Source organism: Schistocerca cancellata, chromosome 2 (assembly GCF_023864275.1).
Source record: "Schistocerca cancellata isolate TAMUIC-IGC-003103 chromosome 2, iqSchCanc2.1, whole genome shotgun sequence".
NCBI lineage: Eukaryota > Metazoa > Arthropoda > Insecta > Orthoptera > Acrididae > Schistocerca > Schistocerca cancellata.
This window is the reverse complement of record NC_064627.1, coordinates 163624220-163643128: the sequence shown is the minus strand read 5'-3', so window position 1 is coordinate 163643128 and position 18909 is coordinate 163624220. Positions and strand designations below refer to the sequence as shown.

Below are 18909 nucleotides of genomic sequence, written 5' to 3'. Positions count from 1 at the left end.
AAAGACTGCAAGAGTTGAGGGTAAATTATTTAAAACTGAGTTGAAATGATCATTAGCTAATAAGTAACTTTGAAATGTATTAGCAGTCAAGCTGTGCATTTTAACTGAACTTTACCACTGAAATTTCCATTAGTTATACTAAAACAGTGTACAACGCATCCTGCCAACTTTACTGTGTAATCTTCGCGTAAACTAGTAACCTCTCAAAACCGGTTACTAATATTTCCAATACATCACATATATCTCATTTCAAATTTCATTTTTATCTTTCAACAATACATATTCTTTCTTAAAGTGTACCTTTTAAAACAAAAACAAAAAAGTAGGAGTTTGCTATGCATCTATGTTAATTTGTTTTCAGGCAAGCAACATAGCAATGAACCAGGTGCATTAGTCATATTGAAAAAACAATAAAAAACAGTATTAAAGTTTTGTATCAATTAAAACAAACCTCAGACACAGATTAGTAAGACAGATTTCCATAAAATACATTTGATGGTTTTTGTTTATGCTGTTCGTGAATACACATATGAAGTTTACAATTATACACAAATGCTGCATTTAAATTACCTTTAACCTGTGCACAGGCCTTCCTAGTTTCAAAACTGTTAACACAGAAAGGCACTACAAGACCTTATACAGTATATTAATATAAATAAATGAGGTTCCAACCACTATGTTCACAGCCTACATGGCCGAGGTCACTAACGCACACTTCTGTGCTGCGGTGGCACTCACCCCAGGGGTAAGCCAGCTACAACACTGTTTGTAAAAAAAAAAAAAAAAATTCAATACCACTATTTGGTCGGCAAGGGGAGCAGAGGTGGTGGGGTAGAGTTCCTGGTCACAGGACTTTGTGATAACGCCCTGGTTTAAATACCAAACCCCTCAGCTGTCTGTCACAAAGTGAGTGTATGTGACACTGTAGATGGTGATCCTTCGGATGGAGACGTTAAGCTCGGTGGCCCCCCTTTGGTGCTTTTCCCAAGGAGTAGGCTATTTATCAGCACTGGGTTTTACCCCCTCCCTTCTTCACCCCCCCCCCCCCCACCAACACCACACACACACACACACACACACACACACACACACACACCTGCAGTATTACAAATAATGTGATGCAGCATGTTGTAAAACGGGAAGATAAAAAAGAAACCAGTATGTTCATTGACAAAATGTGGCTTCTGTGGATACAAAACATTTTCACATGCAGCTTTGTGTTCTATGGTATGCCATGGGGGATAGAGAATTCACATTGAGCCTGATGTTGGGTATAAAGTTGAAGTACTGGATTCAGAAATTTTCAAGAAAGAACTTTTATTTCTGCAGCACTGCAAGGAGAAGAAGGTGATGGAACAATGGCCCATTTGACTGCTTCTGCTGCATTTTTACAATGGTCTAGGAAAGCATACTCTAATAAGTGGATCAGCAGTTGCTTTTGATCTTCTTCACGCATCAAAACTGTGATATGTACACTTGAAGGAAATATGATGCCCAATGATTTTTGTTTGTACTCATTGCTCTCTTCACACCTGTGTAATGAACATTGTCACGTAAGGTCCCAATGCTTGGTGCGATATTAGCTTTCTGTGAATTTCAACCAGTCACAGTCTGTCATTAGTTACAATGGTGGTAAATGTATTGGGTAACAGCTGACTGAACCTCAAGCTGTGGGATTCTTGGTGTAAAGTTAAGGCAGTGTTCATTCACCTACTCTCAACATATCTGAGATGAAGGCTCATGTAAGATCGTACAGTGTCTTGTTGATCTATTCCCAAGAAGTATGTGGCGTGTTGTGGTAAGTGTATTACAAAATGCTCTGCAACCATCCCCCAGACACAAAATGTATTTTATTTAGCATCCACTGCTGTTGGGCATCTGCGCTGACTTGCGTGTTTAAAAGTATTTATTTAGTGTATGCTCTATTTGAATCAATAAAAGAGTGTGGGCTTGGAAGGAAGCATTTTCCAAAACGTTTTGCTAGTGGTCCTTGTAAGTGTGTAAACTGTACACAGTGCAATTACTGAGTCAATACTTTTTGTTTCTGGCCTGAACACTGCATAAAGCTCCTAAAACTTTATGCAACTCTCTAGGATTATAGTACATTCTGCATATTATGTACAAGCCCTTCCACCCCTTTTCCACACTCAATATGATGATGAAGGCTAGTTAGTTACATGTTCCGTTGAACAATCTCATGGAAACCATTATGATGTGGAACGTGTCAAGTCCATAAGAAATGCACACATGAATCAAAGTGTTAATTTATTTTAATATTTTTATTGTGTGTCCCATTCACTTAAATGGCACAAAATGCATATATTATATGCATAGATTTATTTATTCCTATTCAAAAATTCATCAGTGGTATGGAAGGAGTTATCAAAGAGATATGATTTCAATTAATTTTTGAAATTGTTACTGCTGCCTGTCAGATATTTTATTTCATCTGGTAATTCATTGAAAAGTTTCACAGCAGCGTGTTTGACCCTTTTCTGTGCCAAAAATAGGTTAAGTAAAGGATAGTGTAAGTCTTTCTTTCTTCTAGTATTATAATCATGAATGTGACTGTTGTTTTTAAACTGGTCCATGTTGCTGAGAAAAAAATTCATTACCAAGTAAATTTACTGTGAGGCTGTACTCCTAACCTTTTAAACAGACACCTACTATGAGCAACTAGAGCCCCACAAGTTATTCTAACCACTTTCTTTTGAGCAGTGAATACTTTTTGCCTAAGTGTTGAGTTACTGCAAAATATTATTCCTTATGACATCAGAGAGTGAAAGTATGCAAAGTATTTTAGCTTGCTAATTTCTAAAAGTTGATGAACCTAGTTGCTTTAGGGGATCCAAAATATTCACATCATCATGAAACTCAAGCAGTCAAAAAGTAATATTTATAGATGCAGTTCAAATGAGAATCCGATTTTTTTAAATTCTGAAAGTGATAGAACTTATTTTAGAAACACAAAAAAAAAATATGTTTCTCTTTGTGCAATCAAGAGCAATTAGAGAGTCACATGTAGCTTTATGCAGAACTGAAAAACTGAACTGGCAGTATTTATTTATAAACAGATTTAGAAGATATTTCTTTCAAAGACAGAATATGGAAACAAAACAAAGATAAAAATGCATCTGTTACAAGTATGAGTGGAGGTGGCTGCCAAAATGAAAGGCTTGGCCATCATTAAACTGAACATTAATACTTAAGGAGTCATTATTCTTACCTTCCATCAATTGGTCACTTTTTGTCCCCTTTCTTTTTGAATTCATGTGATTGGCTGCTTCTAGGATATACAGTGCTCCAATAAACAACTACTTTTTATGGTGTACTAATGATTTACCCAGAACAATGCTGAACGTGTGTGTCAACTAATTCTGCAGTATTAAGTAAACCATATATGCTATGAAACTAGGTTTAACTAAACACTAAAGGAGTGAAGTATTTGCTATCTCATGCTTTTTATTTTCTCTACATGCTCTATAATGAAATGGGACAAGAACGTAAACTAGACCAAAAACTTCTGTCATCAATATTGCTAATTACTTCTTTTCTTGTATGCCTTAGAGTGTAGTCAACATTTATCGTGTAATTGCTTTTAAATACTGAAAAAAGAGCACAAAGTTGCTTCATTTAACAGTACTGAAAATAAGAAACAGGATTCTGGTACATTTCTACTATCTGTATTACTATCCATTATTGATAATAATGTGCATGATTTTTTTTTTTAATTATTTGTAATTTTGGAGCACTGCATTCCTCCTCCAATGACATTTTCTGCCAGTGCCACTGCATTTAAACAAATGACTTCATATGGTGTATATGCTACCTTCAGTGACTACATAAACTTGTTCATCTTACTTGTGGCCTACCTCTGGTCTTCGTGGCGGAAGCTTAAATAAAATGAAAAGAAAAGAAAACATGCCATTAGGAGCACAGCAATATAAACAAAAAGGATGTAAGCAAATAAAGAGTCTAAATTTTTGCTTTAAATGAGACATAATATTCATGCAACAAAAAATGCCTGCAACACTATGCAAGGAAAAAACTTACCAGATTTAAGTCTAAGGGAAAAACCTACACTCTAAATGAGCCACTGACATGTGAAAAAACTAATGACCAAATGTGAGTACTGTACAGGGAACTGGATTATACTTTAAACTGCTAATCATTATTCAATTGCCATATTCTTATCTATATTACCACGATTACAAGCTACAGAAACCTACAAAATCCTCCACACTTCAAAAACCTGCCTGACATCTCAGTGGAACCCTGTATCACATTTTGTATATACATTTCTCCAGCAGTTACAATCTGTCTATTTACTCAGTGTTTTGAATGAGTTAGTATTACAGCAAAACATATAGCAAACCAAACTAGGAGATATTTAATATATGTCCCTAAAAGAAAGAGAGAGAAAGGAAATATACAAAATACTAGAAAATATTTATAAGAACATCAAAACATTGGCAATTTCCTGAGTGGAACACAATGCATGATTTTTCCAGGGAAACTTGAGAGGTGTAAATGAGATCTTCTGAATTAATAATATAAAAATGTATGTGCACTGCAATTCTACAAGAAACTGCAACGAAATGTCTGTATAATCACATACAAAGAAAGAAACTACACAATTCCCTAACAGAAATGCAGGATAACAACTCACCATTGGTTTGAAGATGTGAGAATTGCGCTGCTGTGGCTGTGGTTGTTGCGGCTGTTGCTGCTGCTGCTGTTGTGACTGTGTCGCTGACTGCTGATGACTATTACCCCCTGTTGGTGGTGTAGCTGGTTTCTGTTGCCGATCCTCCCTAGGTGGTGGTGGTAAGGGCCGCGAAGGAGGATGAGGATCAGGAACGACTTAAAAATGAAAATATGGCAGTGCTGTAACCAGCCAGATGGATACACACTGTAAATACCTGTTATACATTGCTGTCTGTGAAAATTGTCACACTAAGGATCATATGATTGGGATGAGTTTTATATAATAGATTACTGTTCGTGCAAACAAACTTGATACTCGGTGCAGTGGTTGATGGGAGCGACTATAAATGGGAAATGCCTTTACTGTCACTCCCATCAGCCACCGCGCTGAGTGTCAACTTTGTTTGCATGTGTAGTAGGTACGCAACCAAACACAAATATTTAGGATTACAGAACTGTAGATGACCTGAAAATTTGGTAGGTAATGAATGCAGCGCATGCAACCAGCACAGCACCACAGCAATCAGCCCAAGGAGTGCTTTAGCATGTCAAGGACATTCTTTTAACTCTCTACTGCATTACATGTTGTCAGACAAAAGTAGATTTTGGTGTCTGGCTACAGGTGGATACAATGAGACTGCAATTGACACAGCACCTACACCTTAACAGAGGCAGTATGGAAGAATACGCTACAGAATTGTAGAAACAGTATGGAATTTTGATGGTCCACTACACAGGGTTGACACAAGTTTCCTCAAGTGAAATTCCCTGATATTTCCCTGATTTTCAGACAAATTTTAGCACTTTTCCCTGACAAATTTTGACATCTCAAGGATAAATTAAGACTAAGTTTACAATCTGTCTTTGCAGCTATAGTACCAGAAACAATAGTGCAAACAACGAAATATCTAACAAAAACTTGCAAGCAGATGACGTTTCCTGATATGAGCAAAAATATTATGTACTAACATCAACATCTTTTGTAATGAACTCTTTTTAAGATGGAGAAAGCAAGCCAAATGGTATATGTTTTTCATTTAGACTACTGATGTTATTTTATTTCAATAAAACGAAACACATTTGGTGACAAAAATATGTATTTCCTAGGAGTTACAAGACAGATTTAAAATACATCCACTGACTTCAGAAATAACCTAAGAAAAAAGTAGGTATCTTGAAAGAACGGTATAAGGTGGGGAAGAATTGTGTAAACCAACACAGTATGTGACTGCAATAAAATGTTGTTCTACTATGTTCATTATTGTCGGTTATTACTTACTATGTTATGCCTATTACTTTACAGGTATTTTGTGATTTTTCTTTTGAGAAATCTGTGAGTACACAGGTACAAACTGTCAGTGACTGACACAATTTTCTACTTCTTATCGTCCATGCTTCCCAACATATAAACTACTTTTGAAGTGCCAAAATGTAATAGAACAAATAAAGTGTCTACAAGATGCCAACTATACAATGTACTTGTGGTGAGACAGTCACAATTCCTAAAATCCATCACCCATGGCTCTGGCATACTGATGAGCACCACAGTCCTGGGTCCACAGATAAACCACGAAAATCTGCTGCTTTACACCATACACAAACAGACCTGGCCTGCACATTAGTGGGAACCGAACATCTTCAGATCAGGCACGATCCATTACAGATACCCGCAGAAATGACCTGCGGTTTTGGCCTGTTGTGGAAATTCAATTGTGTAGCCAGCTATTCATGAGTCAAAGACAACATGTTGATGAAACAAGACCACAGTGATCAACCCACGCAAGAGATAACTTGTTCAAATACTCTGAGAATCAATGATAATGAGGATAGGTAGCAACTCACCATAAAGACGATTGCTGAGCCACAGACAGGCATGTAGAAAAGCACGCAATCACTCAGACACGACTCATGCACACATAACTGCCATCTCGGGCCGCTATGTCTACAGTCTCTGAGAATCAGGTCCAAACAAGCCACTTCTCATGTCTCCCTGCCTCTTGTTGGCAGCTGCCAGGATAGTGGCAAGAAGTGGTGGCAGCACTGACTGCAAGCTAGGGGTGCGGTAGGAAGGGGAGAAGCAGTAGTAATGAGGGAGTAGGGAAGTGGTGCATGTACTCAGCTGCACCTAGCCAATGATGATGCCTGACACCTCAGTAAACAAACAATTTGATCCACTGAGACAAAAACAAGAATTTTCCAGTTTTTTTTCCAAATTACCCTGATGTGTTTGATATTTCCTGATTTCCAGAAACTGTGGCAACCCTGCTACTCAACATGCAGTAATCGGAACATCTTAATGTCACACGTAATCACGAAGAGCCTGGACAAGTTACTTGAGAATATCCCTCTGTGCAATTCATACGTAAACCAGTAACACACTATTAGCAGGTGCAGGAGGATCACAATGAAGTTTCTGTGCATTTGTATCCCAAGTGTGCTGAATGTGCACTATGTTACGCAAACATGCAAGCCAGCCACATAGTATAGAAGGTTTACTTATTCATCACATTTTGCCTGCCACTGTCACACTGAAACAGCATGTTTGAGGCTGTCTAAAAAGACTGGCAGTACACTGGCCTCTAAAACCTCCTTGCTGTAGCAGTTGCTAATAAGACTTTCCACAAAAAGCATGAGTTGACATCTTATGTTGTATCTAACAGTGTCCACACTGTCGCTCTGTATTTATCTGCAGTGCTGTTCAACAATGGAGGCTGTCAGATGGTGGCTATTATAGTACATCCAATGAGTAAGCAGCCAGATGTTGATACATGCTTCTCGTACTTTCGACATGCTGAATACTGTTCACTGTATATGACCTCTTCCAAACCCGAAGTATGACAATTTTCTGAAGACCAATTACTATGTGCATGCAGGTCTCCTGGCAGTTAATTTCACATTTTTGTGTCATTTCACAGTTTCTCACTGAACCTGTCTGCCCACATAAAAGGGCACTGCTTATCCTGTATTATGTCAACACTGTGCAGTGGTTGGTTACTGGTATATTGTTCTACATATTATGAGTTTTAGCTCATTTAAGCCACTCTTTCTAGGTGTTACAATTTTCATTAACATTACTCTCCACACACCGTTTTATTCTAATTTAAATATATTTTATATAAGCTTTAATGTGTGAGTGGGGACTTCATTTGGAAGATAATTATTAATTTTCAAACAAAAATCATCGCAGAAATTCACAAGATATTAACCCTTTCACTGCGCATTTGCTCTCAGCGGCTCGCGCCCTGTGCGCATTATTTTCACCCGGTGCATATATATACAACTGCAGCAGTCTACTGTTATTATTGAGATAAAAATTAGACGCAAAATCCAGTATTGTCGGTGTAAATATTTGCCTTTTTTTTTTTTTTTTTTTTTTTTTTTTTTTTTTTTTTTTTAAATCTTTGTTCAGAAAGTCTTATTTTGTTCAAAAAAGGTACTTTATTAGGAGACAAAAAATACAAAACATATTACATTAGTAATACTTCAAAGTGTGATATCCCTCGAAACAAAAATTCAAACATAAAGGCACACTACATTTTACTTCGTTTCTCCTGTTTTGCACATACAATACACCTTCTCAGGGCGGCCTCCTTCTTTGAAGTTCCTGGGATTAGCGAGATAAAGTGGCGCTCGGTTAGGCACAAGGGATTGTCACCATCAGCCGATCTCCTTCCACGACGTCCCTGTTTGCGGTTGGTGGTGAATCTCTAGGACCTCCTTGATAAGTTTCTGTTGAAAATCAGATACTGAAATATTTCATCCCATTTGAGTTTTATATAATGCATGCGCATTGAGCAGAGACAGATCCACCAAATGAAAAAATACTTTTTTATACCATTTTACAGTTTTCGTACGCATTCTACTAAACTTAGCATCGTGTCGCTCCTGTCGACGGCCCCCATATTTTCATTGTAGCTTATGATGCAAGCTGGTTTTGTTTTTTGTTCATTCATGGTTCTGTCAATTTTGTCAGTCACTGTAATTTCGCTTGGATGAAGAGTTGAAAGCATCCTCACTTCCCGCTTGTCCTGCCACTTCAGAGCAAGAAGTTTATCTGTTGACAAACTTGATGTCACCTTTCCTAAGTTTTTTTGATAAAGCAGGCATGCCTTTGCAGTTTGTTCTCACGGTTCCACAGGCATTAGTCACTCTGTCATGCAAATAAGAAAATAATGTTGGGCTAGTGTACCAATTGTCAACATATAATGTGTGACCTTTACCAAGGTAACGTTCAAATAAAGTGAGAACAATGCTTCCAGGTATTCCAACATTTACACCATAGTCAGTTTCTTTTTTTTACATCCGTTGCTGCACCCACATAAATAATAAAGTCAAGAATATAACCAGTTTCACAATCACATAAGACAAAAAATTTTACACCAAATCTGTGGCATTTAGAAGGAATGTGCTGCTTGAAGCAGACACGACCTATGAAGAGAACTAAACTTTCGTCAATGCACAAATTTCTAAAAGGATAGAAAGCACCTGGAAATACTTTTCTTAAGTGATCCACAATTCGACGTAATTTCCAGATTTTGTCATCTCCAGGGTCCTTTCTGTTATCAGCAAAATGTAACATTCTAAGTAACAGAAGATATCTATCTCTTGGCATGATTTGCGCAAATATTGGAGTAGACAATAACTGATCATTGGTCCAATAACTGTTTATTTCATTTTTTCTCACTTGAGCCATCAGAAAATTTACAGCAAGGAAACAGTAAACTTCATCACTGTTTGTGTTTTTCCAACGCCGCAGTCTTGATTTTTCACTGGCATCATTGCAAAGGTGTTCATAATATAAATTACATTGCTCAGCTATGTAGCTCACAATTTCTTGGCTAAAAAGAACTTGGAAGCAGTCGTATACAGTACATAAAGCATCTAAATTGATGATTTTGTAACCGGAACCACTGTTATTGAAATTATACACTTTAGGGTCCAAATCAGAATTTTTCCATCTAAAATCAACTGTTTTGTGTCTCTTAGGAGACTTTTCAGGCGTACGCTCAGGCTCTTCTTTGGAACCGGAGAAAGAATCGACAATAACATCAAAATCTGGATCTGCATTTACTGGTTCAACGTTTATTGGTTTACAAATATTTTTTATATTTGTGGTGACAGATTTATCTGCCAGCTCGTCGTCGTCATTATCTGTCCACCCATAATCAGGTGGATTGGGCATGATGATGACCCCGTCGTCACTATGGTTTAGAATACTCAGCAGCTCATCGTCTGTAAACTGACGGTAACGTCGCGTCATTTTATTCGGATACGCGGAAACGGCCGCACACAAACTAGGTAATATAACAATACGCATGAACTCAGCAGAAAGAGAATTCAGCATTCAATAGTCGTTCAGGTATTTCCTAGTATTCCAACAATTAAACTGCATACTCGTGCAACAATTACCTCCGACTCGCTGGCCTGATTGTCGGCGTTATATGTAACTATACGACTGTAGCAGGGAACCGCTGCTACTATTTTTTACAGCAAATAGTATATATACATCTGGAGCACTGAAATGATTAGTGTATATTTACATCTGGAGCAGTGAAAGGGTTAAACACATAATAGAAGTCATCAAAACACACAACTCTTCTTTGAATAGAAGGATATATGTCAAATTTCAACAATTTAACTGGTTGCACTTAATCTTTCTACCTGAAGGTTCTTTACATTTGTGCAAGTTAAACCCTAATGGGAGGAAAAAACTCCTGGTTAATGTTTTGAAAATAGATTTATACTCTTTGTCCAAACAAAATTGTCACTATTCCCTGTAAAAGAGTGATACTATCTCTCTTTTTTTCTGGAATTCATAGTGATATTAGAAGCATGACCATAACCCACACTGACAAAGAGTTATTAACAGATGAAAGTATTAATTTACAGACTAAAACATATTATGGGAGTAATAATATTACCAATTAATCTCTGGGGAATTGGTGGTCTTGCAGGAGGACCAGGTTCTGGAATTTCCTCCCTCTCATTTTTTCTACTGTGCTTTGATTCCTTGGATTCATTCTGAGTTAATGTCCTACCCTCCTAAACATAAACAAACAAAAACAAAATTTGGCCTTAACAATAAATCACAAACACAAAAAGTCATCATAATTATTTATGTAATACATAGTACGAGAGGTATTCAAAAGAAAAGGCACAAAACACTGTGAGTATAATAGAAGTTTTTATTCAGAAGTAATCAATAGAGGCCTGAGCTTAACTACCCCACTGTTTAACAAGCTGAAGGATTCCATGTTCCCAGAATTCCTGAAGCTATGACGGAACCCAATTCTTCACTTTGTCCTTTAGTTTGTTGCCTGAGCTGAGGCGCTTCCCTTTGAGATGTTTTTTTACCAGACCAAACACATGACAGTTGCAGGATGACATGTCTTGGCTGTATGGTGGATGGTTAAAATTCCTCCCAATTTAACTTGGCCATTACATTTTGTGTGACCTCAAAGTCGTGTGGATGAATGTTGTCATTGGACAGAATCACCCCCTCCATGATCAGTCCAGGCCATTTGCTCTTGATGGACTTGCACAGACTACTGAATGTCTCACAATATGTCACTGTTACTGGTTTTTCTGTGTTCGAGGAATTTGGTGAGTATCAGACCTCGGACCTCGCAAAAGACAGAGAGCAGCATCTTGCCCACTGAAGGCCTATGAATTTTTTAGGGGAAGGTGATGACATTAAATTCACATCCCTACATTTATTACTATGTAATCACAAAGGGACATGTGCAAATTTCAACCAGTTGGTTCTTACGATGCTTTGTACCTTCTCATTTGCCCACCGCTTATACAATTCTAACAAAGCAAAAGTTACAAAAATTTTAATTATTTCAATGTTTTACGCATCATAATTGTCATCTCTCACTATGAAGCCGAATGAACCAACTTTAAAAATTACAGATACATCTCTCTCTCTCTCTCTCTCTCTCTCTCTCTCTCACACACACAAACACACACACACACACACACACACACACACACACACACACACACATTATTACATGTTCAGAAATTCTCCCATGGAGCAGGAAGGGGCTGTCATGCAGATATGATTTTATGATTTCAATTTTTCTCTGAAGTTGCTTTTATTATCTACAAAACTCTTTGCATTACTGGCTTATTGGACAAATACTTTTTGAATGACGGATACTGACAGTAATTTCTCCTTCTAGTATTATATTTATGAATGTACTGTTTCCGAACTGTGATTTCCTGTTGAGAATAAACTGCATATGGGGAGACAGTATACTGTGCAGCTGCTGTCAGTATTCCCAATTGTCAAAAGAGCTTTTTACAAAAAGTTTTGGAGAGGACACCACATATTGTCAGTTCTGTGCAAAATATACTTTCACCGTCAATGCAGAGTTGACGCAGAATATGAAGCCCTAAGACATTAGTGAATGACAATAGTAAAAGTAAGTGACTTTTTGCCATTTTCATCTCCTAAGTCAGCTATCACATATAATGCAAAAGTTGCATGTCACTTTAAGATCATCTGTAACAAATGTTTCCCAATTCAGATTCTTATAACAATATTATGAAAAGGATAGATTGCTAGTCACCATGTAGAGGAGACATTGAGTCGCTGAAAGGAACAACACAGAGACTACTATACATTTAAGTTATTGGCCAAAATGCTGTCTTCTGAAAGCAGAAATCACACACACAAAAGCACAACCCTCACGCACATGATCACCATCTCTGTCTGATGCAGGCAGTATGTACGTGTGTGTGTGTGTGTGTGTGTGTGTGTGTGTGTGTGTGTGTGTGTTTTTCTTCAGAAGACCATTAGGCCAGAAACTTAAAATGTATAGCAGTCTTTTTGCAGTGCCTGTCAGACTCAATTGCCCCTGTATATATATCATTTTCATAATATTGTTATTCCATCCTGGACTTCCAGTTTCTTAATTCAGATTCTTATCATCTTCTTAAACATCTAAGAATTTTCATTTATTGGTTTGCTATTGTGCATTATTTCTAATACTGTGATCAGTTCTTGTGCAGTACAGAATTGCAGGTTTGTGTTTTATTCACATTCAAGGGAAGACCATTTAGAGAGAATAAATTACCAATTTTCATTGAAATAAATGAAATAATATTTGTAGTTTCAAGCACTGAGGTTCTCCATTAGGACTGATTGTAATACTTGCATCATCAGCAAACAGAACTATGTCTACTTCTTAAATATAACAAGAGCAAGGGCAAATGTAGAACTGAACCCTGTCAAATTCTGAAGAAGATGTTTTAGTGCATACACTCTCTCAGTTTCCTAATGCAACACTTTGCATCCTTTTAGTTTGACAGAATGAAAACTAAGCACAAGCAAAATCTCTCATACCATAAAATTTGATTAACATATTGTTTAAGTAATGACCTGAATTTGTGCAAAGTTCCTACGAAGTGTATCGCCTCCTGGAGCCTGAACAATGGAGGATGGTTCACCTGCTGTTGCTGGTTCTTCTTCTTCATTTTCAGAACCACTATAATGGTAGTCCTCACGTTCTGCAACAGGAAGAGCAAAACTGGTCATATTTAACATGATAAACACTTGCATTAACTGCACTGAAATAATGCAACAACTGATGTGCCATCTTTGAAGCATCAGTATAAAAGATATCGATCTTTCTGATTACTGTTACCAACGCTCAGTTCTGGCACCTTTGTCTCGTTGATGTCATGAGGTGGCTATCAAGCAGGCTAGAAGACTAATATAGAAGGCATGACTGAGAAAAACTGAGAAACAAAATGAAATGTTCTTTTTGAGCTTCATTATATGACTGATCCTGAACATTGGTGTAATTTGGTTGATTTATGTTTCAGGTACCAGCAGCATGTGCTACTGCCCACAGTGTGGCCTCAGCTGCCAGAAACTGCAGTCAGGTGTGTGAGAGTTGCATCTGTGTGAGTGTATGTGTGTATGTTGTCTATTTTTGACAAAGGTCTCATTGGCTGAAAGGTCATTTTCCGACAGTCTTTTTGTCATGCCTCAGCACCTCCGCTACACGGTGAGTAACCACTATCCTTTTCATAATATTGTTACATTCCATTCTGGATTTTCTATTGTTTGATTCTGTTAGAAATCAATATGTTTGTTATTAATTCATATTAGATTTCATATGTTTTTTAGCACCCACTGTTAACATGAAACCGGAAAACCAAAAACTATGGGCTAGTGCAGCACCTACTGTTGTGATACATACCGTTGCAAAGGGCTGATTTCTATCCCTACGCCTTCTTATTTATGGATGATCCATCTAAAAGGTTGGGAAATAATGTATTAAATGTAAAGGTAAAAATATTGAGCGGGGTTGTCATTTCTATTTTCAGGGGACATCCTATGTCGAGGAATGGCACGCATCAACACGGAACAGCAACTGCAGTAACTTCACAAGAAGAAATGGCTGCTCGTATGCAAACAGAGAAGTCCCAGGGATCACTCACCTGCCTTGAAGATATACAGAATTCCTAAGATTGTATGTACATGAACAACTGTCAATTAAGCTGTGAGAAAAAAAAAATGTTCTTTTTGAGATTCATTCTATGACTGACCCTGATCACTGACAGAAAGTCTTGATACAATTTGTTTTATGTATATTTATTTGGTAGAGATCAGATACGACATGTAACAACTTTTAAATAGCAACACCAATACAGACAGACCAGAAGTTCAAAAAAGAGCCACAGGACATTACAGACAAGAATTAAAAGTAAGAAGAACTAAATTAATACCTTTCGTATTTACATACAAAACAACTGTTAAAGTAGAGTGTAAAGAACAGGTTTAGATATATGTTACATGGTGGACAAAATCCCCGTTACTATCACTAACAGGCAGTGCATGGAAGTTTAAACAGTGCTGAAATGTGCGCTATGAGTGGTCCGGTGCTGAAGACTGCTGGGCCCTGTGTATGCTGACTGTTACTTCACAGCAAGGCCTCACAGATGAAGCATGTATCTTATGTAATAGTGGTATTTCAAGGTGTTTTCTGTATTTTAGGAGGTTAAGTGTGATAACTATGACAGTGTTTAAAACTTCATTTGCACATAATTTTGGGGAGAGAAAAGTGAGACTTGATTAACTTCTTGTGCTTCTGTGAAAGTGATCTCCTGGAATAAAAACACTGAATTACAGTACATTATCAACTGTGAAAATTATAGCGGACTGAAGATAAGCTAGGCACAGGGCAGCACTGACAGAGTACCTCATTCTGACCACAGAGAATAAGATAATTTCTGAATCGCCTGCTTTGAGGCAGCAGAGTCATTCCTCAAGTTCCAAAAGGAGCCATAATGTAACACCATTACAAGAAAGACGTAAAATCTGCACTCACTTTCAGCAGACAATTTTTATGTCAGCTGCAACCAATAAGAATTAAGATCAACTATAGCAGACAACTCATTATTAACTATTAGTTGCTGTCTTCCATGAGACAGAGAAAATTGTAAGCACAACTCTAAAAAGTTAAGATGAGGAGGAGAGAATAAGTAACAAGTTAAAGCTATGAGTTGGAGCAAGTCAACACGAGCCCCATAAAATGCTGGGGACACACCATATTTATCCAATTATAAGACAAGGTTTTTTCCCAAATTCGACATTAAAAAAAAAAAAAAAAAAATCATCTTATTACACTATTGCTGCTGAGGTGAACCTTTTTACATTGTTCAATAAATTAATATAAGTTGTCTTACATTTACATGAAACTGTGGCTATTGAGGTTTCACACACATTTATTCTGAACAATCCCGAAGTTAGCAAACAATGCTTGCAATCAAATAGGCTCAAGATTTCCCGATACATCGAAGCACTCGATTCAGTGTCAACACTGCTCGGACAATCAATTCATATTTGAACTTCCAGTGCTAGTGCAAGGGATACGCAAGAAACTATGTACTAGTGACTACAACAATCTCAAGCTCTGCTTAAAAACTGACAATTTTGTGAAACACTGGAGGAAATAACATCAAATTCTATCAACTTACAAATTTTCACTGTATTTGAACAGGTGTGCGATGACAGTTCTCGTACATATGGATACTGTATGCATACATTTATGCTGCTTTTTAAGTAAAGGTAATTCAAAGGTGAAAACCTCGTCCACAAAAAAACCATTACTTTATTCTGAACCCAAGTCAATAGATTATTTGTTCACATAAAAACTATAATGATCTGCAAAGTAGCTTGCAAATGTGGAGATAGTTCGAACTGACATAGCTACACCTTCCGTTCGAAAATTGGATTGAACAGTGACCGCGATCTTTTATTTATGTATCAGTTGCTGATGGTACATATGACCAGCTCCCTGGAATATACTGCCTTCCACATTTCACTGTTGTTGAAGCACAGCACTACAGAACTCTGGATAGGTCACAGTGACACTAGCTCGGCTGCGAACAAGGCTGAATGTGGGGAGGGGAGTGGTGAGCGAGCAAAAATCATGTTGTGTTGCCAACTATGGGAATGCATACTGCGTACTTTGACTTTTTATGAACATCTAATATGTTTAAACTACATTTTGCCTGAATCCATTTGCACTCAGAATCAAATTGACTTTAAAATTGGACAAATACTCAACAATAGCATGCATTTCTGTGGAGATGCTTAATTCTAGATTGGAGCTGGTGTCATACATGTTTCATTCAGCAATGTTGTCGACACTCACTGTGAGGTACAACATGAACAATTGGGAATGTGTCAGCAGCTGGTTTTACAGAGCGAATGAGAGAATGTCGGCAGACAACATGTGTGAAAGTTAGTTTGTTTATTTTATTTTTCCTTTTATTATCAAGATGTAGATGATCAATAAATGGCATAAGTTTAGAATAGTTGTATGTTATCTGTTTAGACAGATGAAGTTTGTAATTTTGATTAGTCAGAAAAGTTTAAAAATAAATTTAGTTCAAAGAGCCTCCTAAAAAAAGGGGGGGGGGTGTCATTTTATATTCCAGGTCATCTTATGATCGGGTAAATATGGCAGTTCAAGTACAAGTGTAAAACACAGATTTAATTCAAAGCAATTTTATTGTGGTGCACACTCTTAGAGAGAAAATGTTTCATTCTCAAAATGGTATGATTCCCAAGTCTCATTCAATATTTTGCCACTACTGAGTATTCTGTGTAACTGAAGAGAGTCATTCAGTTTTATGTTACTTTAACCTGTTGTTGAAATGCTTTAGTGGTTCCTATGCAATCGGATGTGCACACAGTGCTCATGCTTTGTCTATGGAGGATGTAGATATTTTCTGTGGAATTCACTTACGAATCTACATTTGCTGCTGGTTTAAATGGCCATGGCAATAGTACTCGTTCTTATAATTTCGTCAGTGTGATCAGTTAAAAGGGCCAACCTTTAACAAAGAAAACTGTCAATGAAGTGTGACACAGTTCGTGTAGGCTACTGGAAGTATGATGAGGTATGGCAAGGTATAGAATGAGTGCAGAAGGTCAAGGCTTTTCAGTCTTTATCACAATTCGTAATCATTTTCCTTGCTCATCCAATTGCAATGCGTAGGTATAGTGTCTGGATAAAGCACGATTCGCATTCCTGCCAAACTGCTTGTTTCACTGTACTTCTGGCAATGTATCCATAAAAGAAAAGGAAGCACTGACCGTGGTCACACATTTATATATACACACTATGAATTACTGTGAAGTTTGTAGGAGGGGGTACTTTCTGTCTCTCAATAAATTGAGGTATTTCCCATTCCATTCACTGATGAATAGTGGGACAAACAACCAATTTTGTGCCTTTGTGCAAGCTGTTACTCGCTTAATTTTATCAGCATGGGATAGGTATATAGAAGACCGAAGAATATTTGCGAAGTCCCTCAGTACAATTTGTGCTTATCTGGACATATTGTGTCGTGTATGTCATATAAGGACATTATATATTATGCTACGAGACCAAGACACTGCTGTGTTCGATTATATTTTTATTACAATACAACTGTTTCGGCATGATTACTATCTTCAGTTCGTATCAGGTGATCTTGATATCCGTACAAACTACTGCATAAGTTTGCTCCTTTGATGTTACTGGAGCTATAGATGTGTTAAACTTTAGCTGGAGCAATTATTTCTGTAGTTGTCGAATTACGAAAGTTTATTTCATAATTACGTTACTTAGCAGCTGTATTGAGAACTGAGTCGCTGACTAAGACACCGATATCATATGGATATCAAGACTACCTGATATAACCTAGAGACAGCAATCATGCCGATATAGACCTACTGTAATAAAAATAGTACTGAACACAGCAGAATCTTGGTCTCATAGCATAATATATAACGTTCTGCTCAGTACATTCTCATGAGATGTAGAGCCTCTTTCTTAGAGTGTCTGCCAGATGTTGCAATATTTCTATTCGATTCAAAAAATGGTTCAAATGGCTCTGAGCACTATGGGACTTAACTGCTGTGGTCATCAGTCCCCTAGAACTTAGAACAACTTGAACCTAACTAACCTAAGGACATCACACACATCCATGCCCGATGCAGGATTTGAACCTGTGACCATAGCGGTCGCGCGGTTCCAGACTGTAGCGCCTAGAACCGCTCGGCCACTCCGGCTGGCTCTATTCGATTCCCTCACCTGTTAAATGGCCCTGTGACCAATCACGCCACCTTTCTTTGTATATGCCTAATGTCCTCTGTTGGTCTGATTGAATCTGGGCCACATATACTTGAGCAACATTCAGGTATATGCTATATATGTGTTTTGTATGCAATTTCTTTTGTAGACAAACTGCAGTTTTCCAGTACCCCATCATCTGATTTACCCAAAGTTGATACTATGTGATAATTCAACTTCATAACTCTACACAATGTTACTCCCACAATTTATACAACATGAATGATTCAGGTGTCACTCATCAATCTTGTAATCTAAGGACAACATACTTTCACATTTCATAAAATACAAAACTTCCTTGCTCTATGACAATAGCAAACAGCCAGTCTTTGCAGCAGGCTGACGTTTTATCTTGACCTAACTGGTGGTAACTGCAAATTTTTCCAGTATCATTTCATCATACATGACAGCATGACCAGCAGTATGTCTTAGAGGGAGAGTCATACTAGCCACTAAGCCATGGCAGACCTTCTTAGGCAGCATCCTACGCAAGTGTCGGAAGCGACTGACAACAAGTGATGTTAGGATATGCTACACTCCAGCAACGACCAGCAACACT

General features: G+C 37.5%; 1 protein-coding gene across 3 annotated transcripts in view; it reads right to left on the bottom strand.

Annotated features, from left to right (window-relative positions):
• Positions 1-18909, bottom strand: part of LOC126161451 (serine/threonine-protein kinase mig-15) — a 327531-nt gene that overhangs the window by 158800 nt on the left and 149822 nt on the right. For all 3 annotated transcript variants that reach the window (XM_049917269.1, XM_049917270.1, XM_049917271.1), the window contains exons 9-12: positions 13097-13224; positions 10629-10749; positions 4670-4863; positions 3873-3893 (exon numbers count right to left, since the gene is read on the bottom strand). In XM_049917269.1, the coding sequence (XP_049773226.1) occupies positions 3873-3893; positions 4670-4863; positions 10629-10749; positions 13097-13224 (464 nt within the window). The remainder of the gene's footprint in view (positions 1-3872; positions 3894-4669; positions 4864-10628; positions 10750-13096; positions 13225-18909) is intronic.